Here is a 27371-nt window from a genome sequence, read left to right as displayed (position 1 = left end):
TAATTTTTAGAAGGAATCTAATCAGGCACACAGCCATGTGTTCATGATGCTTTTAATGAGATAAAGATGACAGGGAGAGAGAGGGAGGGACTCCCTCTGATAACAGATGCTCCCTGAAATCCACCGGCAGCAAATTTCCCACATAGATGGGTATCAGAAATCAAGAGCAGAGCAAAGCAGTGCCAGAGGATTAAGAAGAAAGGAAGCATGGACTTTCTCCCTGGCTCCCAACAATGTAGTCTGTGGTGCGTTGCCAAGGCTGGCAGAAATGTACGCGGTGGACCAGATGAGATGCTTGAGCAACAATCATCAGCCACTGGTGTTGCTTTTTTGTTGAGAGCTGTTTGATCTCTCGGGGCTGTTGATGCTCTGGGAGACTTCTCTGTGATGGAATTGCACGAATAAACCTCTTTTTCTCCAAGATGAGTTCACAGGAGAAACTCTGAGCTCAAAGATATAAAGACATAAAATAATAGTCTGCAACATGTTGTGGGGAGATTGAGCCCATTTGTCAGCCTTCCCTTTCAGTGACGAGAATATAACAGTTCATCTATGTGTCTTTTGGATTCTTCACCTAATCTTCTTCACTAAGCGCGAGCACTTAAGCACTCACACACACACACACACACACACACACACAGTCGGCTGAGTGATAAAAGGTGACTGGCATTGCCTACGGTGTGAAAATGGGAGCTTGTCACAGCTCTAAAACTAAATGACAAGTAAACTTAAATCATGCAGTTTGTGGCCAAGTCTAGCTTTCTCTCTTTTTATTTCCGTGAAAGAGATCTTTCAGCCTGGCAGCTCATGCTAACAATTAGACACACAGTATGTTGAGTGATAGTAGTGAAATAGCTTAATTTGCTTTAGTTTTGGTGGTTTCCAATCCAAATGTTTATTAGATATCCAAGAGTAGACAGTGCAAGCAGACATGTGGAGATAGGGAGGGGCCTTCTGCTGGAGGTCACAATTATATTTTTATTAGAGCATGGGGCAATAATTCAGTATTATCATTAATCCTCCTTTCACAAACCTAGAAGGGCACTCAGAGCACAAATCTCTACCAAGGCCAATGTCAAACAACATACACCAGACTCCAGAGGAAAAAAAATTCAGATTTATAGTAAATGATCTGCCCCAAAATGTAATGACTCCTTGGAGGAGATAATGATGCTCTGCAATCTAATAATTCCAGGCAAATTGTAACAAGCAATAATTAAACAAACACAAAACAAAATACATATCAATGTTAGAAAAATAATTAAATATTCACTATTCCTAAGAAATTAAATATATCAACCTGGCTACACTTTATGTGTTTACTGCTGACAAAGAGGTGCAAATACTGTATTGCTTATATCACATATATTGAATTAATAATGTTAACTTTTCAGTTTCAGAGAACTGTGTGTGATTTATCAAACCTATCATGAATTGTGAGCAGCATGTCAAGGTCAAATACAACAAGACTTTTTGCAGTTTGGAGTAATGCTAGCAGCTCTGTGAGTCTACACACAAGCTGGTTTAAGCTTAATGCTAATGTAAGCAAGCCGACGTGCTCACATGTTGACGTTCAGCAGGTATGTTGTTTATCATGTTCACTGTCTTAGCTTCAGCATGTTCACATTTGCAAATTAGCACAAAACAAAAAGTGCAATTCTACCACTAGAGGAAAAGTTAAGACACCAGCAAAGTTATTACGATTCACCCTGAATGTTTGCACCGAATTTCATGGCAATGGATCCAAATGTTGCTGAGTCATTTCACTCAAAACTACAAATGTCAACCTCACAGTGGTACTTGAGGAAAGGTCATTAGGGAATCATTCTCTGAGGACCATGAATGACCAATGAATGAATGTAAAATTTCAAGGCAATCCTTCCAGTTTGGAGATACACCCCCCCACACCCCTTCAGCCATGCCACTCTACACACATATTTGATGCCATGACCAGGGGACTAAGTCAAAGAGGGATGTTGATGTGGGCCAAGGTCTTGAGTAATTAATGTAACACCTTCACTGCCATGATGTTTATTGATGTGACACCAAAGGGAAAGGTGTGAGCTGTTGAAATACTGGACACTATAGGCTCCACAAGATAACTGCGCCGTATCTGATGTGCTCTGAGGATGAGAGGAAGAAAACTATGTTAAGGAGATGTGTTTTTCACCTGTGATGCTCATTCAGAAACAGCTTTCCCTCCCCTCTGTCTGAGACTGACAGCCATTGTATTGTGCTTGGCATGGAGTGTGTGTGGACAGCGATTGGGTGTGTGAAAATGGGTGGATGATGAGTTGCCATGGCAAAGCCACATGTCAGGGTTAGCCGAATGTTGTGCTGCTGCTGTGAGGAAAGTGGTTGTAATACAAACTACTATGTTTCTCCTCCATTAAAGAGAGAGAGAGAGAGAGTGTGTGTGTGAGCAAGCATGTTATTGACTGTGCGTGCACTGTGTGTGTTCATGTATGTGTGATGTATCTGTGAACAGAACGATGGAAGCAGCTTGTGATTATGCGGCTCTTATCTCGTATTCAAAGCGGGAATCTGCCAGGCTGCCGTGCATAGTGACAAACTTAATATTGGGACATGAAACTGGTTCACATACCCTCCCTGTAATGACAGAGCCCTAAGCAGTGTGTTGTCTGTTTTGTTTAGGTTTTTTCTTGGTCTCTCGCTGCGATTGACACCATGCTTTGTCACTCCAAAATAAAACTCCATGGTTGTGTTTTTACCTCAGGTTCAGTTACAACTGTTTTTTTTCTCTGTATTTCAGTTGTGCATCATCGGCCCGAAACAAACTGAAGTCGCACGGTGAAGGTGTTGATAATTATATCCCTAAAGACATCATGTAACTGGTACTTGAGAGTGATCATTTCCTCTGGAAGCGCACATTCTGTTGATGACCCAGAATTGGATTGAGCCAGGAAACAGTGTCTTACACAGCACAGTTCCACCAGTGTTATCCTTCTAAAGGCTGAAATATCCTCATTTAGAGCAAGGTCGGAGCACAGGGTGGATTTGTGTGTGTGTGTGTGTGTGTGTGTGTGTGTGTGTGTGTGTGTGTGTGTGTGTGTGTGTGTGTGTGTGTGTGTGTGTGTGTGTGTGTGTGTGTGTGTGTGTGTGCGTGCCACGGTGGTTATTTTTTCCAATTACAGCTGAACTTCTCCCTCTCTTCTGTTGCTGACCACCCTGAGGTGAGTGATTCAGGAGTGAGCAGAGATAATGGTAGAAGTAGAATTACTGTGGGTTAAATTTGGAGAAAAGACGGAGTAAAAATCTCCCTTTTTTAATAGTCCTGCACACCTGGCCGGTTTCTATTTAAAGTGATGTGACTGACTGTGTCTGATTTTTAGTTTTAAAAAGAAACAAAAACTAGGTGTTGCGGACCCCATCACCAAGACCTTTTCACCAGATTTCAGACATATTAAACTTTCTATTTATTCTGACCTTTACAGTCTCTAGTTACAGTGTTCTGTTTGAACTATATGTGAATCATTCAAAACAGTCCACGCTAAAGGATATTATGGCCATAAGCTGTATTTATCATCCCATTCCCAGTGGGACCAAGCCTTTGTTGACCAGTCTTGACCTCTGGACAGGCTGGAGCAGCCCATATTTATCTCAGCCTGGCCCCTGGCCCCATTAAATACTGATGGAGGGAGGAATAGCCGCATATTCTGGTGAAATAAAAGCGTTAACACTGAATGATGACTGCTGGAGCCACGCTTTCCTTCTGTGGAGCCTTGATTTTGGACATTTATGTTGGCCACATGTGAGAACAGCTGGGGGTTGTTTGGTGTATGGATCGAAGGTGGTGGAATTATGGGCTTTTACAGGTCCGCCGAGGCAGCTTGTCAGGATCTGGTCTGCAGCAGAGAGATTGGTGCTTCTTGAAGAATATTGACTATGCATATATATGTGTGTGTGTGTGTGTGTGTGTGTAAATCTGGGCAACGTTATGCATTTTGCATTGCACTGTGAGTCATTTGTGAACCATATACATTATTTGTTGAGAGAGAAACATTATCAAGCAAGATTTAACTCAAGTTGCTTTTGTGAAAGATTTTTGCAGCTAAAAGTAGAGTTATTAGAGAAATGAGAGAAGTTTGAAGCATTTCCCGTTGCACTTGACAAGCTTTGTCATGACTCCGCAGCGGATCAATAATACATATGGGACTAGACCCAATGAATCACAACCACTGTATCATCTGTGGCAAAGCTGACCTCACTCTGACTCATCTTCATCAACACCTGGCGTCTCTCTTGTCAAAAAAAATTCACATTACCTAGTGCGCATGAATAGAGACTGTGTGCACTCATGACCCAAATTGAAGGCGGTGTCACACTGGCCTTGACTGTCTCAGTGCAACGCTCTCAGCTAATGCTCAAATGGAAGCTAACGGGAATGCTTTTTAAGCCCACACAGTGACAGACGATTAGATTAGCTGTAATTGAGACGTGTGCTCTAGCCGGAGCTGTTATGCCAGCACTCATCTGCTCTGATTGAGAGAGCTCGGCTCAAGACAGTGATGCTGCACAGAAAACGTGGCGATGTCAAAGCATCTTTAATAATAATAATGATAATAATAATAATACTACATTTTATTTATATAGCGCTTTTCAAGGTACTCAAAGACACTTTACATGAAAAAAAGATCATATAAACATACTAGAAAAAATACATACAACACACCACAATGTTACATTTTAAAAGCAGCTCTGAAAAGGTGAGTTTTGATTGGGGATTTGGATGCGGACAGATCGGTGCAGTCGCTGATGCTCCGTCGCCGCAGGCCCGGGGCTCGGTCCTGAGTGGTGGAGACAGGAGGTTGGCATCAGATGAGCGGAGGCTGCCGGAGGCTGCCGGAGGGGGTGTGGTGGTGGAAGGGCTTTGTAAGTGAGGAAAAGGACGTTGAACTGGATTCGTTGTGGGACAGGGAGCCAGTGGAGTTTCTGGAGGACAGGGGTGATGTGGGAGTGGGTGAGCAGGAGAGCAGCAGCGTTCTGGACATATTGAAGTTCATCTAGGACTTTGGATGATGAGCCGTAGAGAATGCTGTTGCGGTAGTGTTTGTACCATTAGTAAAGATCATTAAATTAAGCATAAAACTTTTTTTAAATGGCATTCTTTATGGATGGGTGTAATGGCTAATAAATCATGCTTTACTTTATTCTTTGGTTTGGTTTGCCAGATTGTGAAAAATCCATTTGGCAGGGCAATATCCTCCTGCAGCATCTTTATTAGACTATTAGAAAATGAGCAAGTCATAAAGGGTATTGGGATCATTAGAGGCTTATCGATACATTATTAAGTATTTATTAATGTTCACAAAATAATCTTTACTGCAACGTCCAACTGCTTTAGAGTTTCTCCAACTGACAGGGAAGTCAAATCTCTAATGGAGCTGTGGAGTGGGCAAGTTGCGATGTGGGTAATGTAGGAGCCAGGGTTTGACAAGGAAGAGGAATGCTTGGAATAAATAAAAAAAAAAAAGACATCTCTTTCTGGTTCTGCTGCATTGATGTCGATCGTTTTGTGAACCGTCCATCGTCAGTCCTTCGATGTGCTCAATTTTGTGGAAAACTATTTTATATGAGCTTCAGGGCAGTGGAGAAAATAGTAGACAGTGGATCCTGTGTTGAGATTGTTGCATCAACTACAATTTCCAAGCTCAGATAAAAATGTACAAACAAATTCAGCCATCATAAATACTACACAACTAAACACACACACACACACTAAACAATCCACCGATGCCAAATATCTACTGCACATGCACAAGGAGCATTACAGACAAGCTGCACATTCCCTGAAAGTAACAACACGTTTTGTGTTAAGTGTAATAGGTAATAACGAAGGCTGGAGGTGTGTTAAATTACACTGAGGAATTATGCGTCTTCTACCAGAGAGTAAAAACTGCCAATCAGAGTCATGCACGATCCAGACTAATGATGTATTCTGGCCGTTTGTGTTATAAAGAGAATAGCGCCATCCTTTGCCCCCACAGCTACAACAGCAATATAATGTATTACATTAGTCCACCCTCTTGTCTTCATCAGTGTAGCCAAGGGAAATTTCACAAATGGAGATTTACAGGAAGCATATGGAGTGTGCAGACATGCTCTCAATTATACACATTTGTTTTTCTTGCTCTACCTCACACACACACACACACACGCACACAAACTTAAATAGACAAACTGTTTTCATGTCTTCTCCTCTGACACGCAGAGCTGTAAACAGCATGTCCCTGTAAAGTGATTATGTTTGGTGCCGAGCAGAACGAGCACATGCAGACAGGCAAACAGACAGAGCGTGTGCGCACGGTGTGTCTGTTGCCTACTGATTATCTGTCTGCTTGTCTGTCCTTGTTGATCCATTCTCCCCCTGCGACACGACCACGCCCTCACACTGCTCTCCCGCTGCCACTGCATGTCAGGGTAACAAATGGCCGCCCATCCTCCGGGAGGCTAGCATCATCATCTGTACACAGAGCCGGAGGGAAATGTCAGGAAACATGCATTTATCTAGTCAATCAATGCTAGGTGGCTGCAGAAAGCAGAGCCCAGTGGCGTGTGATGGCTGCTGATGTGACGTTTTGTCGTCTAATTGTTGGGATTTTGAAATACAGCAGCCATCAGTCATTCACGACTGTTTGGTCAATACAGCTTGTAAGATACAAGCATGCCTAGTTATGTCAATATACATGAGAGCAGTTATATGCAATTTGATATGATAGCAAGTTGTCGCCATGTGAGGAGGGATCCATTGGCCCCGTGTGCTTTGTGCACGCCTGTAGAGCGATCAATAGATCCAATGAGCAGGCTCCATCAGATTACGAGCCCCGAGGATAGGCTGTTGATACATGATAAGGCTGTGTAAACTGTCTTGTTTCGTTTCATCACAATAGCCCTCCTGCCACCACTACTGAGGAAATGCCATGTACACACAGCAGTCTTCAATATATGTATGGTCATGGGCGCTCTCAAAGAAAACAGGCTTATCTTGTTTGACCATAGGTCAAATGCAGAAGCAGCCCTGTTGTGTCTGTGCAAAAGGTGTGCTCCATCTCTTGGAGCATACAGGTAGCTTTGCTATTAATGTGCTGCTTCCTTATGAGGTGATATTGCATTTCATGAGTCACCCTCTTTCCCCACGGTGTACGGATCAGAGCAGAGTGTTGTGTTTATGGATGCTGGGATATTGCCGGTGCTGTCCTAAGGGTGTATTGGACATTTGTTATTGCTCCCAAATGTGGCGCGACATTCTTGCTTATCTTGTGTTTATTCTTAGTGTACCCTCTTTCTCTCTGTCTCTGTCAATGTGTGTGTGTGCAGCTCCAGAGGCTAAAACGCTCGCTGTCCTTCAAGACCATGATGCGCAGTAAAAGCGTGGAGAACTTCTTCCAAAGGTCCTACAGCGACGCTCGCCTGCCCCCGGATTTCATCACTGACCCGCCGCCTCCTTCTCCCCCTCTGCTGCCTGGCTCTCCTCTCGTCGGTGACCGCTCACCGTCCATTTCTCCATCTCTCAGCCCCAACCCCTCCATCTCCTCCCACTCCCCCTCCCTAAGCCTTTCCCCATCACTGCCCACCAAACCTCCCCGACCTCAGATCACCCACTGTTTTCAGGACCACGTCTTTCGCAAGCCCACCAACTGCCAGCACTGCAAGCACATGATCGTGGGTAAGGTGCTCAGTTTACCCCCCTGGACTCTCTTTGCTTTTTTTCAAGCCAAGTTTTAGCTGCAGTTCTCTGGCCACCATGTCTTTGTTTACATGGCTTCTCATCTAGTGCAAACTGGAGACCATTTTATGGAGAGAACACCACCTATTGTACTAAAGATAATTAAAATGCTACGTAGGGACAATGTTTTATCACCCAATTATTTTATCATCAAATATAAGGCTACATCCAGCAACCGCTACCTTATAACCCTTTTCTACTGCATGGGACCGGCTCAACTTGACTCAACTCTACTTGCCTACCATTGGGCAAAAGTTGAGGATAAGTACCTGGTACGTGGTGCTTTTTTTGGCATCATCTCTGCCGAGGTTCCAATGCGAGCTGAGGCAATACCAAAAGGTGTTGTGAATAAACTGCAGACGACTGATTGGTCAGAGAAAATCGTCGCTACTGCGTCGTCAACGTTCCTCTGTTTGGTATCCCTTCGATATCCTCCATTGTTCATTGAAGTTGAAGATCACATCACGATAGCTTCGTGCGTCGTCGTTATCAGATGGTGCGGCATTGAGAGGTACTATCTGCAGCGGAAGCAGAAGTACCTGGTACCAAAAGCGAGTAGAGTCGAGGCCACGTGGTAGAAAAAAACGCTATTAGCTTAGCACGAAAACTCAAAACAGAGAAAGAGCTAGCCTCTGTCCAATGGTAATCCACCTACCAGCGTCACTAAAGCTCACTAATTAACACATGCTTGCTTTGTTTTTTTAAACATTTTTTTTTTGTTTTCTTAAAGCTATCCAGTTAAAGTTGTTGCAGAATGAACATAATAAAATCACTTGTTTGAAACTAAATTATCAGCTCATCGTCTGAGCCGGACCGTATGAGTTCAATGCAGCTCTCAGTGTTTATAGCTGTGAAGAAACCATTCGATTATTAACAGGGGCTGCTGTGGTGCAAATGTATGAGTACTTTTATGCCTAATTTGCTGCTTGCATGAACTGCTAACCACTGCTAGTTTTTCTGCTAAATCTTCTTCCTGTCACTATGATTGATTACAGACTCCAACCTGCTGTACTTTTTTTTTTTTGCATGCATTGTGGGTTTATTTATGTAATGCATCACCTCGCTCTAGCTGTACTCCTCTGTAGTCCCAAAACACAGTTCAGCCTCCTTGTTAAGCTGATGAAGCAGAATCCATTTTGTCTCTTCAATGTAAAAGCGGTGTTTCATCGAGCCATGCAATTTGTTTGATTGTTGTTTTCTGCTCCATAACAGAACTGTCAATGTAATTCCCATCTACAACAAATCCAGAAATCTGTTATCTTTGGTTTGTGGGATAAAAAGAGACTCAGCCCTTTAATCCTTAAAAACATTCTAGAGGATATTAATTACTTGACAAATGAAGAGAAAACATCCTAATACTCAGTGGTTTTTTATGACTCAAGCACTTGAAAAGAGAGATGACTCAATGCCAAATCGATTATGATTGAAATATCTCCAGCTGGTTTCCAATCTCTCCAGACTGTTTTGGAAGAGGAACTGTTGATTATGAAGCTGTGTTAGTTTCCACACCTACAAGCAGTGCCAGCTTGATAAAACTGGGGCAGTGCTTGAATACACTTTTACCTGAGCGAAGAAAAACCTGCTCATACGGTCTGAAGGCCACTTCGTTTTGTTAGCGCCTTTCTGCCTGTTGCAGATCCGCAGCCTGCTGTGATTTTCTTTTCGCAGCTGCCTCCGTGTCTGCATCCTTTGCTTTCTCTGTCCCTCTCTGCAGGAAACTCCAAACAAGCTCTGCGGTGTAAAACATGCAAGATGGCCGCTCACCTCTGGTGTACCTCAGAACTATCGCAGCAGCCATGTCATGGGAAGGTGCGAATACACACACAGAATCATCTTTTATCTTGCCCTTATATATAACAGTGGTAGTTTACATCGTAGTCACATAATCAACTTTTTCATTCGTGAATAGATTTTTTCTTTAATTTGGCAACATCATTAGTGCTAAGCAATCACTGCTGTGGTGTTTTTGCACTGCACACAAGTGGGCCATAATATTTTTATGTATTTATACACAGAATATATATCATATTAATGTTTGCTTAGATTTCCGACCCATTTCTTCTTTTATTCATTTATATAATCAAAAAGGAACTACATAAAAAGTCACTTCCAGTTCCGACCTGGAAGAACTGCCTGATACCAAAACATCTTCAGAAAATATTCTGTTCTTCCTGAAATTTGGCTTATTTTAGCAATAAGATCGGAAACAGTTAGCCTGGCCCTTACAAAGGTAACAAAATCTGCAGACTTCTGCAGCTCACTCATGAACACATTCTTTCTTATTTGTTCAATCTACACAGCACCCAAAGTGTAAAGAAGACATTTTGCCATTTTAGGGGGAACATATGCTGGATTATTTTTTGGCTCGGAGCAGTCATTTCCTGGAGTCTCCACTGGTTGCCAGGCAACTGCATCCAGCCAAGAAGTAGTGCGATAATAACCCCAGTAAAACGAACCCGCAAACTAGTCCTTTAAGAAATACCCTAAGATGATAAGGTGTTTTCAGGCATTTCAAGGCTTCAAGGAATTTGTTAAATTTTGTTTTGTAAATGTTGCATAAAGTCCTTGAGAAAATTAAAACCACCATCAATGGAAGCTTATCTTCTATTAAGATGAAGCATAAACTTTTTAACAGTCATGAAGAGACTGAAAATGTGCCACAACTAGTGCACTGAGACAGAGAAAACAGGGGATATGCTTCATCCAACAGCACAAGTTTCTCCTCCTCAGTTCAGCCTGACCTCCCACTTCTTCAATTTCCCCCAGACATTTTTAATAGCAACATTATAAAAACACCAGCAACAATAAGAGTTTGGATTACAGTCATAATGTGAATAACCTGAGCAGGAACAGTGTTACCATGGTAACTTTATTGCATACCTGAATAGGTTGGATTTGGAATTGGAATTTTACCTGCACTTGGAATTAATTGGATATTTTTTGTGGCGCAGGCTTAAGTACACTGTTAAGGAAGTGGGGAAAAAACAGTTTGAGGAGAAAAAAAAATTGAAGCAGCTGCGCACAAATGTTGAATCACTGTTGTGTCATATCTCTGAGGCGGCAGCATGTCATGTAGTTGTATTAAAACACAGTATCAGTGCACACAACCGTCCACTGCATCAACACAAACACTGGAACACTATTGGCCTGAGGGCAGAGTCGCTCTGACTCAGTGTTTCAGCTATATGTGCAGTTTAAGGGAAAGTGCTGACAGAACACAGACACATATGGCAAAGGGCAGAATACTGTTTTCAGTCGATGTGTGTTAAGAGATGTGAAGAGCTGATGTGGCTGAAACAAAGCCTATTTATCACATTACCCTCCCTTTGCACCCAAAAGATGAGAATATCCACATTTCCTATTCCCAACATGATAAAAAAAAAAATTGGGTAACCCCCCATTTCTATACCTGATATCTACTTGCAACTATATTACAGCCTTTATTAAATGTAATGTGAATGTAAAAGGACAGTGAACTGTGCATTTCATCGAGGAATCTGTGCATTTTGGATTTGGTGGAGGAAGGTGAGCGTAGTGCAGTAGGCAGATAATTGGGAGTGATTTCAGGCCCTGGTTTTTGTGTTTATCCTTCGCTGTGAGGCAGAGAACATTAGCATGCAAGAGGTGAGACCTTCTGAGAGCCACTTGGAAAATTTTAAGAGCACTGTGTTCAAGGCGGATCAGTGCAGTTCGATAGAGGAGCACAAGGAGAGAGAGAGGGAGAGGGCTGCGACTGGTAAAATGTCATCAGACCAGAACACGGTCATCTTTGCAGGAACAGAGGTATCACTTATTACCATTGATCCACGCAGTGTTTCTCCCCTCAGCCTAATACGACAAAGTGAGTGGCTTCATTTGCAAGTCAAGGCAAAGACCAACAAACGTCTCAGCCGAAACACTTACTCTGCTTAATTCAGTGTGAAATTGCAGTCGTGTGGACACGCACACACAGACACGCACACACAGAATCACAAGTCCATGCCTGTGTGTAAGCCACGTGAACACAAGTAAGCGGCTGAGTGAATTCATTGTTCGTAATTAGCAGCGAAGAGAGCTAACGCATTTCCTCCATGTGGGACCTGAGAGCAGAAAGGAGCTCTCTGGTTGCGCCACGCTGGGCGCAATCGCATGTCTGTCAGTAGCTCTGTGTGTTAATGTGTTTCTCATTCAGTAATTTGTTCTCCATTAATGTCCTGAAATCATTACATGGAACCAGTTTCCTATTAACTCAGCCTACAAACAAGAAGTAATGGAAACAGAAAGAAATAAAATAAAAATTTCTCCTTTCTTTCTCCCTTCTATTAGTCTGGAGCGTTCAAGCGCAACTTCAGCTCGCCAATGCTTGTCAATGACCAACTGGCTGTCGTCAAGGAAATACAACCAAGCCAAGGTGAAAATACTTTGTGTGCATGTGAGAGTGTGTGCGTGTGTGTGTGTGTGTGTCTGTGTGTGAGTGAGTGCACATGTGCATTGGTTTGTTTGTGTCCCCGTGCTTCTGTTTCCGTCATGTTGCTCTTGTCTCGCCGTTTGGTTTATTTTGATTGATTTTTTGTGTGTGTGTGTGTGTGTGTGTGTGCTTGTGCGTGTACTGTAATAAAACCAGAACTGTCTTCATCTCACCTGACACCCGAGGAACGTGAAGTGGAAAAAGATAAAGAGGAAGAACAAATTCAGCTTCTCTTGGAGGCTGATGGACGGTCTGCACCCTGTGAAAGTATGTGAATAAATATTTATAAGTTCTAATGTTTATGTTTTCATATCTTTGTTTATGATTTGTACTGTATATCCTTGGACCGATGGAGGTTATTAATTTATTGTCTGGCGCTACAGCTTGCATGTTTAAAGCTTTATAAACATTGAAATGCTGCCTATTTTCTGACTGAGCTAAGTCATGACTAACTCTCTGTATCATGACATCCAACTATATTTCACAAAATAGGCAAAAATAATCCTAATTTCGAGCACTAATTTACTTAATGTTATACATTTATGGCAGCAAGACACCATAATTCTGACATTTCCTTGTCACTTTATTGTGTCTTTGTCATACACCGCTGTTGAATGCTAAAATACACTGGTATAATCTCTGTCTTTCAATCCACTTGCCTACATGTATCTGAATTTGTTCTTCCTCGGAATGCGAGCTTGTTTTTCTTCTGCCATTTCCTGCCTTGGTTTTCTTCTGCCATACCTTTGGATGAACATCTGTGTAGGTGACACAGTCCCTCATCTCACATGCCGTATGCCTCGCTGAATCAGGGTTAGCACCTCATGCTGTCACTTCCTTGTACTATCCATGAATCAGGGTACAATTAACCTACAGCTCCGTCCTCACCCTGAGCTCAGCGCCATGACGCCTGGGACTCCGCCAGGCCCAGCTGGCTGCAACGTGCCAAACTCACAATCACACGTTGCAAAGTGTCCTCATGATTATCTTAACAACAAAAGTCTCAGTAACATACTGAGCTTGTGTTTACATGCATTAATGTCAGGTTGCTAATTTTGTGATGGATTTATCTACAGACCCTGTAATTTCCCATCGAGTTCGTTTTGGCAAAGGAGTTAACTCATATTAAAGCTCATTTATGAGGCTGAGAGTCTAATAGCTGCAGCAGTGAAGTAAATAACAGTTTGTGCTCTAAGCTGTAATCTTGCAATGGCAATTAAAATCTGATTACCTAGCAAGAGATTTTGCATAGTGATTTGTTTCTCTATTAAGACAAGAACAGCAGCCGTGGTAGGTTAAAGTTAAGGTTCAAGAGGAATACTGTTGTCCGACTGTGGTTGTCATACAACTCATCGTGTGTTGATAGTAGCAAGTCACAAGAGATGATGGTTAACAAAGGTTTATGTGGAGACAGATATGAAGCCATATCACCGATAGAATTCTCCTTTGTGCAATGAAACAGATTCATTTTATGATTTACCTCACACCCTCGAGTGATTTATGCTGAGAAGAAAAGGACCCCTTGTTGGGAGCACAAAGAATCTGATCCAGCCTGTCTCCCAGTCTGCCTCCCGGCTGGTTAGCCTCCTGCATGCTAGTCGCCAGCAAGCTTGACTTTGGCTTGCTAGCCACCAGCTTGACTTGCTGTCGACCAGCCTCCAGCCTGCGCTGCAGTCAGGTAGACTCCCATCTGCCCCTGATCCCAAGCCAGCGTGACTCCTGTCTGATCCAGACCCTGAGGGCCTTGAGCAGTCCCCTTTCCTGGGGATTCACCTGCTATTTCCAGAAAGTATCAAGGGGTTCAGAGCCCCCTAGAGGCATGGGTCTAAAAGATGTCAATCCCCTAAACTGCCCAGCGACTCGGATCCTCTCCTTCCCGGCACCACGATCAACGCCCAGCTGGACCCTGACATGGACCCGGAGTCAGCTGTCCCTGCCAATGTCTTGTCTGTTCCTGCATCGGGTGTCTGTTGGATGTCCCAGACGTTTGGTCTGTTCCTGAGTCTGTTCCTGAGTCGGCCTTCCCTGCCAACATCAAGACTGCTTCCCACGCCAACCATCCAGATTATCAGGCTGTCTGCCCAATGCTCCGGTTGCCAGCCTACATTCCATCTGGTTCTCAGCTCTGGACACCAGTGTCCCATTATCCCTCCAGAGGGAATTCATCTTCACCAGCAGCCTCCTGATCTTCATCCAGATGGGATCTGCCGTCGCCGTTGGCCTCCTGCCCGACCCCCAGAGAAGACCTGCCTTTGCCAGTGGCCTCCTGCTTTTCCTCCAGAGGGAGCCCACCTTTGTCTTTGGCATCCTGCCTGACCTCCAGGGGGGACCTGCCTTCACAGTCAGTCCTCTGCTCGACCTTCAGAGGGGTCCTGCCTTTGCTGACGCCCACTGGACCGGTTCCGTCTGTCCTCCCTGCCTATGGGCCATCTCCCAGAGCGACTGCCTGGCTGAGGTCCTCGGCCATGTTGCTCTCTAGCTATCGGACCATCCTCGAGTTTACACCTCCAGACTCTCTCCACTCACCCTGCTGAACTTGCTGGACCTTTGTGAAGGAACATGTGGGAGCCGTTCCTTGTCTTTGGGCTGTCTTTTTCCGTCCTTTGGACTTACCAACCTTTCTGTTAGGATTCCTGTTTCAGTCCTGTTTAATTGCCTTGGTCTCCTGCCACTCTCCATCCACCCACCAGATGTCCTCTGACTTTACTCCCTATCCCAGTCATATCCCACTCACCTGTCTCCTATTCACAGTCACCGGAGCACACCTGTTCCCAGTTCCTATTCCCTCATTTTCCCAGGCTTTTCCACCAGCTCTTGCCAGATCACCTTTGTCTCTGTGTGTTTACCTGTGTGCCTGCTACCTGAGTGTAGTAACCTGACGTCCGTACCCGTCATTCAACATGCCTGCCTATCTGCTTGTCCACCCATCCGTTTGTAAGCCTGCTTTTCCTCAGTTAATTCGACTGAAGTTTCTTCACTGCACCTGCCTGTATATGGGCGTGTGCTGCTGCTTCCAGCGTAACACATGGAGTCTCTAAACACGGCTTTCTACAGATGACTTTTTATAGCAATTAATTGCTTTTGTGCGGAAATACTTCCTTCACTGAAACTGCTAAAAATCAATTTAAAGCATAAACAAGCTTTATCATCAATAAGCACTTACTCTAGTCACACTAAAGACATGTTACTGCAGAAATCCTGTTTAATTTTTCATCTGTCTGACAAGAACAAGGAGGCACTGACTTCAATATGAAACTGCAAATCACATCGGCTTCATCCTTACAGACAGAGACACACATCTGGACTCATCTAGCCCTGCAGAAAAGTCATTCCGCCCTCCATTCAACTTGTGTTGAGTTGGATGGGGAAAAAATCTCATTCCTCACTTCAGAAATACTCTGAGAGCACCGAGCATTTCCATCGATATGAAATGTAGCAATGAAGGCTCTCTGAGGATTTCCATATTTTAAATCTCTCCTCTTATTCCGTTTCTACTCAGCTTCAGACACAGACATATTACAGCTATTAAAACTAAGATACATCTCTTGCCAGTCAGTGAATGTATAAATAAATCCAGGCGTGTAGATTTATTGGAATGTCCTGATGTCTCCTTAACTTTTGGCTGCTGTCTTCTCTCACATCTAAAGTGGGTCACTTTGGTCCAGGACTGACTGTGTTACTACAGTTATATTTAGACCCTCCGGTTCCTCCAGATTGGCACAGGCTCAATGATCATGATGTACAGTGTAATCTCAGTGTATAGCCATAAGTTTAGTGTGTGTGTGTGTGTGTGTGTGTGTGTGTGTGTGGAGCTGTGTCTTGTGCGTGCACAATTTACATGTGTGTTTGTAAATAAAGTGAATATAAGTGCGTGTGTATGTGTGCCTTAGTCTTATGAATGTGTGTGTGTGTGTGTGTGTGTGTGTGTGTATGTGTGGTTTCAGAGGCTCCGCGGACGCGTGTAGACCCCGTGTATGCCGCCTTGCGCTACGGGACATCCTTGGCACAGATGAGCCGCTCGAGTTTTGGCAGTTTGTCAGAGTCACCAACGCGCAGCCTGGTATGACATCTTCACCCTGCGGGTGGGGGTAGAGGACAGTTGGACCAGTTGTGTCAATAAGATACGCGATGTTTTTACGACATGGTCCATTGGGCAACTCACTGGTAACATATAGATACAATGGATGCCATAGCACAGAGTTTGAGTTCACCAAAATGCTCCCTCGTTTGTAGTTTATGTGAAATCAGCTTCAAATCATTTAGCATTACTTAGCATTTAGCTTTGAATTTATACTTAAATTTAATAAGCTACACCACCATGCATCACATGGTGGGGTTGGGTGTCCTCAGAAGTGTGTGCTGTTGCACCACACACATCAGTGATGCTACAGCATCCTGATGAGTAGGGTACACCTGTGCTTCACTGCAGCAAGATGAAAAGTGAAGCCAGGTCAGCAAAAGCAAGATTTTTAAGGGGGGGTTATAAGTCCCTCTTTAAAACTCCTTCAAAGTTTCCTCTCTTTTGAGGTCATGCTAGTCCCCTGCTGAAATCCACCTTATTTAAATCCACCCTGCACATTTGGTGAAGTGATATAATTGATCACCAGGGCATCATCTATCGGGAGCTTAATGGATGACGCTGGACTCTATGTTCTTGTCATTAAACATGTAGTTGAAGCCGTGTGCAAATCTTCCTACACCACACAAACCTGTTTCCACACTGGAACAAACAGTACATACATGTACGCAGGTTAGAGCAGGAATAGTTTAATGCATCCTCTTTGACATCCTGTTGCTAACATTTAATTTTTCCTTTTTTTTTTTTGTTTTTCTTCTTTGATAAGGGGGAGGGAGGTGAGGAGAGGCAGCAGAGACAGTGCAGCATGGAGGAAGAGATAACTCAGGAGACAGGGGGTAATCATTGCCGTGTGTCTGTGTCTCCATGTGTGTGGATATACATATGTGCTCTATGTCCATGCTTATGTGTGACTATGCGTATGTTTTCCTGTTTCCGTTGGCACGTCTGTCCGCGTGTGAGAGATTTTACCGTGTCTGCTTGTGGGAAAAAAAATGACATGCCTGTTTCCATATGTGTGAGTGCATGGAGGCACCTTCTAAGAAAAATTTCTCACCACCTCCAGACCCCCCTGTCCCTGACGCTGAGATGGAGAAGGAGGAGGAAGAGAGCAGCGGCCAGGCTCAGACTCCTGCAGAGGAGAGCAACGTGAAGGTACCGCTCTGTTTAATCCGCCCGTGTAGACTGTCACCCCTTGTTGTTTTCCTCCTCCAGTGTGTATTTCTGTCTCACTACCTCCCCTCCCTGCTTCACCCTGTGTCCAGGTGCCCAAGCGCATTGAAGTTCACTCCATCCACACCTATGTAGCACTCTACAAGTTTCTGCCTCAGGAACCGAATGACCTGGAACTACAGTGAGTAAAAGCCAAAGCAGACTGCCTACGTGCAAGCATTTCCATAAGTGTGTGTGCAGGAGTGCTTGTGTGGTATTGTGTTTTTTAGCATCATGTGTGTGAGTGCGTTCGCGTTGTTTTTTTTTCTTTGTTTTTTTGTTTTTTGTCCCTCCCTGTGTTTTTGCCTCGACTGTTGATCCTGCAGGATGAAAATGTCCCCACCATCTGCAGAGGACCGTGCCGGGGCACCCTCAAGGACGACTAATTATAAACTCAGAGCCCATAACTGCCCCCACGTAGAGCTAGCGACTGAGCTGTGTTCCCAGCAGGGGCAGCGGATAAAGACACTGAACAACTGAGAGATGAAAGGGCAGACAGACATGAGGGGAAGAACGGCACACAACTGAAGGTTTTCGCAGACAGAGAGAGTGAGAGGAAGGAGGGACCGTGCGGAGAAAGCAAAGTGCAAATATAGAAGTCAAAGCTCTATAGGATGAAGGAGGAAAGAGAAGAGAGGGAGGTCACAGCAGTTAAATGAGGGCAGTGTGTACATGTGTGAGTGTGTGTGAGTGTGTGTGTGGGGACAGTTAGGGGACAGCTTTCACAAAGGTAAATCCATGGGACTGTTTTGAGCCATCTGTGCTGTGGCTCTGTGTTTATGTGTGTGTGTGGGTGTGTGTGTGCACAATATATGTGAACTAATGAAAGTATAATGTGTCTGCTCTCTGTGTGAGCTGCACAAGATAAAAACTGTGCAATATTTTGAACAGAGGTCAAGAACAGACAGTACAGAATCATCTTCAAAGACAATGATCTTTACTGAAAAAAGAAAAACAGCAGAAAAAACAACAGGTAAAACTCTGGATACCTTATTTCTTCATACGCTGAATTAACAGACTCACATAAAGTATGAGCGCTGTAGTTATTTGAATATAAAAGCCCTGCACCACCCACACAGGTGTTTTCAGTTACTGTGTTTCCAGAGCTGGTGGTTGTAATTGAGGTCACCAAAACTCCAGTGCTGTGTGTGAAATCATGCTTTATTTGCTCTACAGTACACTACATTTATCCTCTGCCATCGGACTGGAGTGCTGGAATTTATGCACCACTCTCTGCTATCAATCCCACAATGCAAGTCTTTGCACATTTATCAGGCAACACCACAGCTGTCGGTGATGACACAAAACAACCATGATTGACACTTTATTGCTCACTACAGAGTAACCTGATGAGTGTCTGTTATATATGGAGAAGTGAATGAGTGAACAAGGGAGTGATTTCAGACACAGACTCTGTGCTGATAATAGTGATAATGGTGTGAGTTGGTGTTGTTAGACCTGGAGAGGCAATGTAAGTTCAAAGACCCGATTTTACAGCTGGTGTGCAGTTGTGCACGATAAACCCCTTTTTTCACATAAAACATTTTGGCTTGTCATAGCAGGAAATGCAGAGCTGTAACTAAATCATATTAAAAGATAACTGGATCCCATGTAGGTGAGTTAGTATTGTGCATGCCACATAATTAAACTTTCTTTTTGTTACAAATAAAAATGTGTTTGTGCGTGTGTTTGTGCGTGTGTGTGTGCGCGTGCAACTTGCAGTTTGAAGGTAAAATAAAATGAGCTTAGTTTAGATTTAATCTATTGGATCTAGAAGCACCTCCTCTCACAGGAAGGATGCTGAGGGTTTAATACTTTCTACTCTTTTGTGTAGTATTTACACACACACACACACACACACACACACACACACACACACACACAAGAAACCACAGAGCAAATCCAAACAATTAAATTGTCCCTGGTGCCAAGGCTGTAGTTGCACAATGTGAAAACGGTGACAATTAAAATCTATAATTTGCAGCATGTTGTTGAGTTAGACGCACCTTCCATCTGTGGAGGATTATAAAGGTGTATTTTCCTGCCATTGAACAAAGCCCCTGTTCCCAGAGACATCAGTTAAACGAGGCTGATCCCGCTGTTCAAAATTCAACATAAACCTTCAAAATGCATGGAGACACTTACAGAGGCCACAGAGTTTGTCTAGCTCAGGGTGAGAAAAAAAGAAGGAAAGGAAAAAAGTGCATTTTAGTTTCACGCTGTTCTCCTGGGAGAAACCTCAGTGAGCAGACTAATTGTCCCAGTATCACCTGAGATATATGGGTCTCACCCTCGTTGGTAAGTCTATGTAACTATGTGCAAACTGAAGTGTGTGTGTGTGTGTGTGTGTGTGTGTGTGTGTGTGTGTGTGTGTGTGTGTGTGTGTGTGTGTGTGTGTGTGTGTGTGTGTGTGTGTGTGTGTGTGTGTGGGTGATGATCATATAGGGCAGTAGTGAGAACAGGCACCCAGGAGGCGCAACGTACAGAAGTGCAACTGGGACAGCAGTTTCTCCCTGTGTATCTAGGACACTGTGTGTGTGTGTGTGTGTGTGTGTGGAAACATCTCATCAAAAACTGCTAGCTTGATTAGCATGCAAGCCAGGTTGGCTACAGATCAGGTCCTGCCTTCACCGCTGCAGCGAGCGCTACCGAGTCATATTTCATGTAGACCTCATGACTTTGGTGTCAGCTGCTCTGTCACCTCCACAGAGGGACACGAACAAAGGCTCATCCACATATTATCCTCCACAGCTTTGTAACCGTGGTGACTACCACTTCCTCTAGCAGTTTGATAACATTATCTTTTGTGCTCGAACTCAACTCTCCCTCTCTCTCTCTCCCCCTTTTTTTTTTCTTATTTTGCTCGCCGCTCCCACTCTCTCACCCCCTTCATCTCCCCATCACGTATCCCACTCTCGTCTCCCCCGTCTCCTTTTTCCTCTCCACCTCCATCACCTCCCGTTCATGCTTCCTGTTTTTCATCTTCCCTCTTGTCTTATCTCCTTTAGTCCTGGTGATCGGGTGCAGGTCACTGACGACTCTAATGAGGAGTGGTGGAAGGTGGGTAATAAATCATTTGCAAACATCTGTGTGTGTGTGTGTGTGTGTGTATTTATTGTGCACATGTTAATTAAGGCCTTTAAATCAAGCCTTTAATGCACAACACCTGCTCTATTTTTACCTGTCGTAAACATGCAGGCAGCCACAGACAGAAATAGAGCATAATTTCCTCCCAAAATTACCAGAAGAGTTTAACATAATGAACCTGACTAGTGTTGCAGCCTCAAAGATGTCTTTATTGAGTCTGTAATGAGCTTCACTCACTCCCAATGGAAATAAATGTGCATCGGTGTGTGTGTGTGTGTGTGTGTGTGTGTGTGTGTGTCTGTCAGAAAAAGAAAGATGCACCCAGACTTAAATAGTGCAGAGTGTGTGTATCTTCTCACAGTGGACCAGTATTTACTACAACTTCTGAAGTCACTGAACACCCTTAATCAACACCGCTGTCCTGACGAACCTTTAAATAATGTATAATTTCTGAATCATCTGTTCATTACCAATGTATAGTGTGAATCACTTCCATAAACACATCAACACCTGAGGCAGATGGTGATAAACAATGAAATATTGCTGCATATTGAGGTTCGTGCAAACGTCATCTGTTTGCTCCAGAAAACTAAAGGGGCGTAATCTGCTGCTCCAGTTCTTCTATAAATACGTGCAAAACCAATGTGACATCAAGCTGAAGCAATTTCTTCTTTGCGTTTTAAAGCAATGATTGGTTTAGTTTGTGTAATTGTAGTTGTTACTCATGTTTCTGCAGCACACACTGATTTGTAGCTGCACAGACAGAGCCTTATCGGGATGGCAACAAAAATGCATCCTGATTCTACTACTAGACAGCAGAAGATAGCAACTCTGAAATTAAGCTCCAAGATGTTCAGCTGCTACAGACTTAGTTATCTATGTCAAGGCAAAGTTAAATCATACTGGAGGGGGACTGATCGTCAGCCGTTCACAACAAAGCAGCCAAAACACCTCAAAACAATTATGAAGGGAACGACACAACCCTTCAGCGTGGCAGCAAGTGACACGGATTCATGTCCATTCTGCAGCATGAAGCAGAAATTCCAAATGTTGGTCCTGTGTTTTCCAGGGAAAGAGCGGCGACAGAGTCGGCTTCTTCCCTGCCAACTTTGTGCAGAGGGTCCGGCCAGGAGAGAGGGTGTGGCGGGTCATCCAGGGCGTCTCCGGCATCCGAGAGAGAGGACACATGGCCGTCAGGGAATCCCAGGTACAGGAATACCACCATGCAGTTTTGTGACATATTTGGTTTTGTTCTTTTTTTGTGTGTATTTTTTCTTTCTTCATAAATGTCTATAAGCCTTGAAGGATTATAGGGACATAGGATCATAGGATTCTATTTGTGGTCGTACCCACTTTATCCTGTGTGGTCGCAGGGGCCAGGAGCCTATTCCAGCACACACTGGGAGAGAGGCGGGGTACATCCTGGACAGATCACAATCAGGGTGTGATCAAAGGATTGCCACCAATGTCATCACTGTTTCATCTGATAAGACTTACTGATTTCACCAACATGTTATGTCCCCGTGCACCCAAGACTCGTGTTTCTCTTTAGCACAGGTTGAAAATCTTGAATGAAAATGAGAAAACAGAAATGAGGTGCTCTTTAAGCTTCAAAAAGTTCAAATGAGGGGTTGTTTTGTTTGAATTTTAGAACATATTAATTTTCACTTCAACATTTAACCCTAATTTTTTACTATTGTTAATTTTTTTTTTATAAATGATCTTGAGTGAAATAATCAGTCAACACCATGACTGAGTGTTTCCACCTTGAACTGTAGTGAACCAATGACTCATAAAAACAGATTCAGGCAGCCAGGGTTTCATACAAACACAAGCCTAAGGAACCAATCCCGTCAACTTGCAGGGACAGGGGGCGGGGCTAAATAAACCTGAAACCTTGCCAGTACAGAGTTAGTACTGTGTCAGCCACTGGCAGTTATAAGCTAACAAACGACATAAACAAATAACAGATGCTAACTGTGTTAACCGTTCTGATCCGTCTGCTAGTCTCTGGTTCTGGTCTCAACAGACTCCTCATCTGAGTTTGGGTCTGACTGAGGCTCAAACATGTGGCTGAGTCTCTCTGATGTTTCCTCCTCGAACCATCTTGATTCTTTCTGCTCTTTCACCTGTCCACCTGGAGCCAGCAGGTGGTGGGCGGGGCCACAAGGCCTGATCCAGATTTCTCATTGTGAAAGTAAACATAGATGAGCTTCAAGCCCCGTTTTTTTCTTTTCTTTTCACTTTTCATGTGGGAAAACTATGTTGAACAAAATATTAATCAGAGTAGAGGATTTTTACAAAGTTTAAAACTTGTCTAGATTAAACGTGTCTATTAATGAAATAATACTGGCAAATGAACTTCAACTGACATGAACTGGCAGCATGTTCATTCATTCTTCGGCAATGTTCACATACATATTGAAGAGAAAGATTAGTCACAACATTTTCTGCCAAATTGATATGCCTGTTGCCCCCCCACCCCCCACCCCGCGCATACCTGCCTATGTTCTTGAAAGTCTATTAATGTGTCACATTCTTCATAAATAATTTCTGACACGTAAAACCTATATTCTGATATAAGTCCAGCTCTGTCTTTCCCCTCAGATCTGTGTGGGGAAGCGAGAAGAAGGCGAAGTGTTTCTGAGGCTGAGCAGCGGGAAGAAGAGAGGGCTGGTCCCAGCTGACTCCATAGAGGAGATCTGAGCCTCTGTGTGCACATCCCCATCCTTCCACTTCTACTTCCCCCAGGGACACAGCCATCTTCAAACTATCCCCGCCACCCCTCCTCCGACCTCACCTCGGCAAAAGGACAGCCGCATCCCTTTCCAGACAGTCCTGACTGACGTAAAACCGAACCAAACGTAGATAAAAAAAAGGACAGAAAACACTCACTTCTGCAAAGACCTGGAGCCACGGCCCACAATGAACAAGGTTTCCAGTTGAATTGGTTTGCTGTTTGTCTTTAATAAAGTGTACAGTTATAGTCCTGCTCTTAAGAGGGGACTGTTTCTCCGCAGTCTTGCTGTAGGTCTATCTTTTCAAATATAAAAATCAATGTTTAGTCAGCCAGAGGATGCACACGTCAAAAATGCTTTAAATATATTTCTTGGATTTGCTGTTTCAGATTTAGTTTTTATCAAAAAGACGTTTCCCGACGTGGGAGGAGGCTGTGTCCTGTCATGGGAACATGATGCGTCTGTCAGTGTCCTTTTCTTGTTTCTACCCACTCCGCGTGTCTCATCCCTATATGCTCATGTCAGGATCTCCAGCCTGGGGACGGACTGATATCAGCTTCATGCAAACTGGTACACAACATGAGGCGCTCGCCAAAGACAACCACTGCCAGCCAGAGAAAGCTTTTTGCCATTCAGACAGACAGGAGAATCAGATGAAAGCAGTACACGCACTAAAAAAAAAAACCTCTGCAGCGTCAGGCTGAATTAGAATTGCACTTGCCAAATTGAGAGTGCAGAAATGAAAAGATTTTCAAGGGGAAATTTGAGACTGTGAGGATGTTTTCACAGGGACTTTTTCCCTGACCTTTTCAGTATAAAATTGCAATGAAAATATGGTACAAAAAAAATCTATCAGAAACCTTTTAATTTATGACTTTAGGAAAACATAGATCAGCAGACAGACCCCATGTTCCATGGAAACGACAGCTCAACAAATATCCCTTTTCAACTCCCAGAGAGAGACAGGAAATGAAGCTTCAGGAATCTCTTTTCTTTTTGGTTAATGACACAATCATATATGAGTACAATTTGATGTAATGTGTTGTGCCCAAAAGTCAGAAACAGCAGTAATTGTCTGGGGTCTACATTTTGTCGTCTTGCTGTTTTAAACAAAGATGATGCAGGAGAAGTCAAAAGGAAGGGAGATGAAACTTGGGAATCTCTCGAGGAAAACTGGAAGCGTGGTCCTCCCTTGCTTGGCTGGCTGTTGGGAGCACTGAGCAAGAAAAACGGTGTCAACATCTTCTGAGTATAGCGGTTACAAGCGGCAGGAGCTGTTCTCCTCGCCGGGTATAAAAGGGTTCGGTTCTCTGCAGAGACCTGCTGAAGAGCCGCAGTGGGTGTTGAGCAGCATTTTAACTTGTTCACCAGAGCTCAAACAGCGGGAAACAAATCATGGCCAGTCTTCCAGAAAAACAACACAACACAATGGGGATCTCTCTGACCATGACAAGGAGTCTTAAGATTCACTGACAGCTCGGAGGAGGAGGAGGAGGAAAACAGAGGGAGGAGGAGGAGGTGCAGTGAGAGAGCAGAGAGAGGAGTGACATGAGTGTTATGAGTCAGTGTGGGCATGCAGGTAGTGTTGTACCCATGGGTGCACGAGTCATCATTGATCAAATGTCAGCCTGTCATCTCCTCTCTTGTCCTCTTGTTGTTGATGTGACTGGTCAGTTCTGACATAAAGTAAAGGCTTTTTCTTTTTTTCTTTTTTTTCCGTGTATGAAGCTGGTTTAGACTTCTATCGATTCATAAACTCATTACTCACTTAATTTAAAACTCATTTTATTTTTCCAGAGAGAGGATGCACACACCCTGCTTATGGAAGATGACAAACGTTAAGGGAAATGTAGAATCGAAGCAGAGAATGTAACAGGAGAACAATGGGCGGAAAATGATGAAATAATTGAACTCGTACGTCGTCTTTCAGAGCACAGACATCTAGCTAATATGATTGTTCTTTAGTCTACATTTCAATATATGTGAAAGCCTTTAGAGACTATAAGCTTCTCTTCTTGTAGTAAGGACAATAGCACTTTATTTTGTGTCATCTGAATAAGTCGTCCTTTTTGTTGCGGTATCTCCTTCATAGTTATCGCTGTCATATTCAATGATTCTCACCGTGGAACTCTTCGAAGAGGCCGATGGTTCGTCCTCGTTCTTCGGACGTAAACATCTTGGAGAAAAAGAGTGTCAGAACAGAACTGGATTTATGCTTTTATCCATGTAAACTCTTTGTTATCCTGCCTAGTTTTATGTAGCATCACACGTTCACACCTTCGAGATTTCAAAATGTAAAGTATGTGTTTGGATGTTTCCTGAGTCCAGAGTCATTTGGTTGGCCACATACCTCAATAAAACATCTTTACAAAACACTATCTGCCCTTTTTATGTATGCAGTCTGGCACAGTGAAAATACTCCTGTGTGTGTGAATGCAGCTGATCACGTAGGTCTGTAGGACAGAATGGCAGGTATCTTTTGGTGTTGGTCTTTAATTCTGCATCTGTAATCATATTCACAGCCTATTTAGTACAAAGATAGCAGAGAGCTCCTAAAAAAAGACCATTTTGATGGCAAGTCTCAGTAGTGTCCATGCATAATGCACTGTTCCCTCCATCCACAAACATGCACTGCTGTGCACAGAATGCCAAAATGATGCTCCAAACACCCACAGTATAAAGAGCACGTAATGGCACTGCTGGAGGGAGAGTAATTCAGGCCTTTTTATTTAATCACACACAGCTACATAAACCAGAGCTACAGTATTGACATTTTTAGCAAACAACACTCAAATCAAGGAAACCAACACCAATCTGGGGTTTATTTACCAGAAATGAAAATTTAGTCCTTATTTACCAACTCGCAGGTGAAATTTGTTTGTCGGCAAATGAAAGTTGGCTAAGCAGTCGATAGCTGAATAGCTCAACACTTCTGTCAGTTCTCAAGAGTGTGAGTGTGAGTTATGCTGCATAAACCGAGAACCCTGAACAAATGCCCTCAAGTTCAAGAGAATACGGACGCCATTAGTTACAATATGCTACTTTTCAAAAGCATACATGCTCCTGTTGATTCTCTTATTGATGTGAATGAATAAAGAGAATCTTTCTTTTTTTTTTACGTTTGAGTTTATATGAGGGGTGTTCATCACAGAGAGCTCAAGTTTGCATTATAGGGATATTATAAGTCACAGTTGGAGAAGACCTGTCACCAACTTCTGCTTTAGAGTGTGAACAGATAGCGTATTGTTACCGTGTAAATTACAGCAGTAGCACTCGATCTTTGGGTATAATCATGAATGCTTCCCAAAAAAATAACTTTCACACTCTGAACAATCCTACACAGCTTCAGAAGACTTGGGTCATGCCACAGCTGCGGATGTTGAATTCGGGGATCGATTTTTGGCCCGTGTTGGGAGAACAAAGCTGCACTTGCTAACTTGCTAATGTTTTGACACTTCAGTGGACAAACAACAGCAGCATTTTCATATTTGGCTTTTTACTTTTGAGGCAACCTCTACTGGTGCATATGTTTGATTTTTGGCCATAGATTTGACACCAGCTGACAAATACAATAGCCGGTGTCTTCATGTAAGGAATCTTCGGTGGGATGATGAAGCAGATGAGTTTCTCCATCTACAGTGGCTGCTACATACTTGTATTAACACTTGACAGTGCTGCCCATCTGCTGTGACTCAGAGCACGGCGAGTCCTTTCAAGCTGATGAAACTTTGCCAGTGTGGGAGAGCACTGTTGAACAGTCCCATCTTTCTCTCTCCTCTAATCCTCTCATTTCATCTTTCTGGCTCAATCTCCCTCTCTCCCCCTGCCTCCTCTTTACCATCACTTTTACAGACATTGACGCAGACCCTCGCACTCTCCCCTGTCTCTTACTGTCTCTCTTAATCTTCTCAGTGTCTCTTTCTGTCTCTCTCTTCCTATCGGCTCCTGTCACTGCCTTCATGCCGATGTCTCTCTTTCTTGCATCAGTCTGGCTCTGAGTTAAACTATGGAGAAGCAAACAAGGGAGTGACTGTCTATGTCCTTTCCTCTTCTCTCCAGCTCCTG

At 43.6% G+C, this 27371-nt stretch overlaps 1 protein-coding gene across 4 annotated transcripts in view; it reads left to right on the top strand.

The window, feature by feature from the left end:
- LOC130185757 (SH3 and cysteine-rich domain-containing protein 2-like) overlaps nt 1-25681 on the top strand; it is a 28595-nt gene extending 2914 nt beyond the window's left edge. Inside the window, exons 2-12 of one of the 4 annotated variants that reach the window (XM_056402391.1) lie at nt 7339-7687; nt 9462-9556; nt 12053-12137; nt 12351-12461; nt 16139-16254; nt 17039-17108; nt 17336-17424; nt 17535-17623; nt 20490-20541; nt 21638-21775; nt 23176-25681. In XM_056402391.1, coding sequence (XP_056258366.1) covers nt 7339-7687; nt 9462-9556; nt 12053-12137; nt 12351-12461; nt 16139-16254; nt 17039-17108; nt 17336-17424; nt 17535-17623; nt 20490-20541; nt 21638-21775; nt 23176-23274 — 1293 coding nt within the window. In that variant the 3' untranslated portion in view covers nt 23275-25681. Of the gene's footprint in view, nt 1-7338; nt 7688-9461; nt 9557-12052; nt 12138-12350; nt 12462-16138; nt 16255-17038; nt 17109-17335; nt 17425-17534; nt 17624-17807; nt 19807-20489; nt 20542-21637; nt 21776-23175 lie in introns of those variants that run through there. The other 3 variants (XM_056402392.1, XM_056402393.1, XM_056402394.1) reach the window with 3 other exon arrangements.
- The last annotated feature ends 1690 nt before the right edge of the window (nt 25682-27371 follow it).

Source organism: Seriola aureovittata, chromosome 17, assembly GCF_021018895.1.
Source record: "Seriola aureovittata isolate HTS-2021-v1 ecotype China chromosome 17, ASM2101889v1, whole genome shotgun sequence".
NCBI classification, from domain to species: Eukaryota; Metazoa; Chordata; class Actinopteri; order Carangiformes; family Carangidae; genus Seriola; species Seriola aureovittata.
The sequence above is the reverse complement of the archived record's forward strand: the minus strand, read 5'-3'. Positions and strand labels throughout refer to the sequence as shown.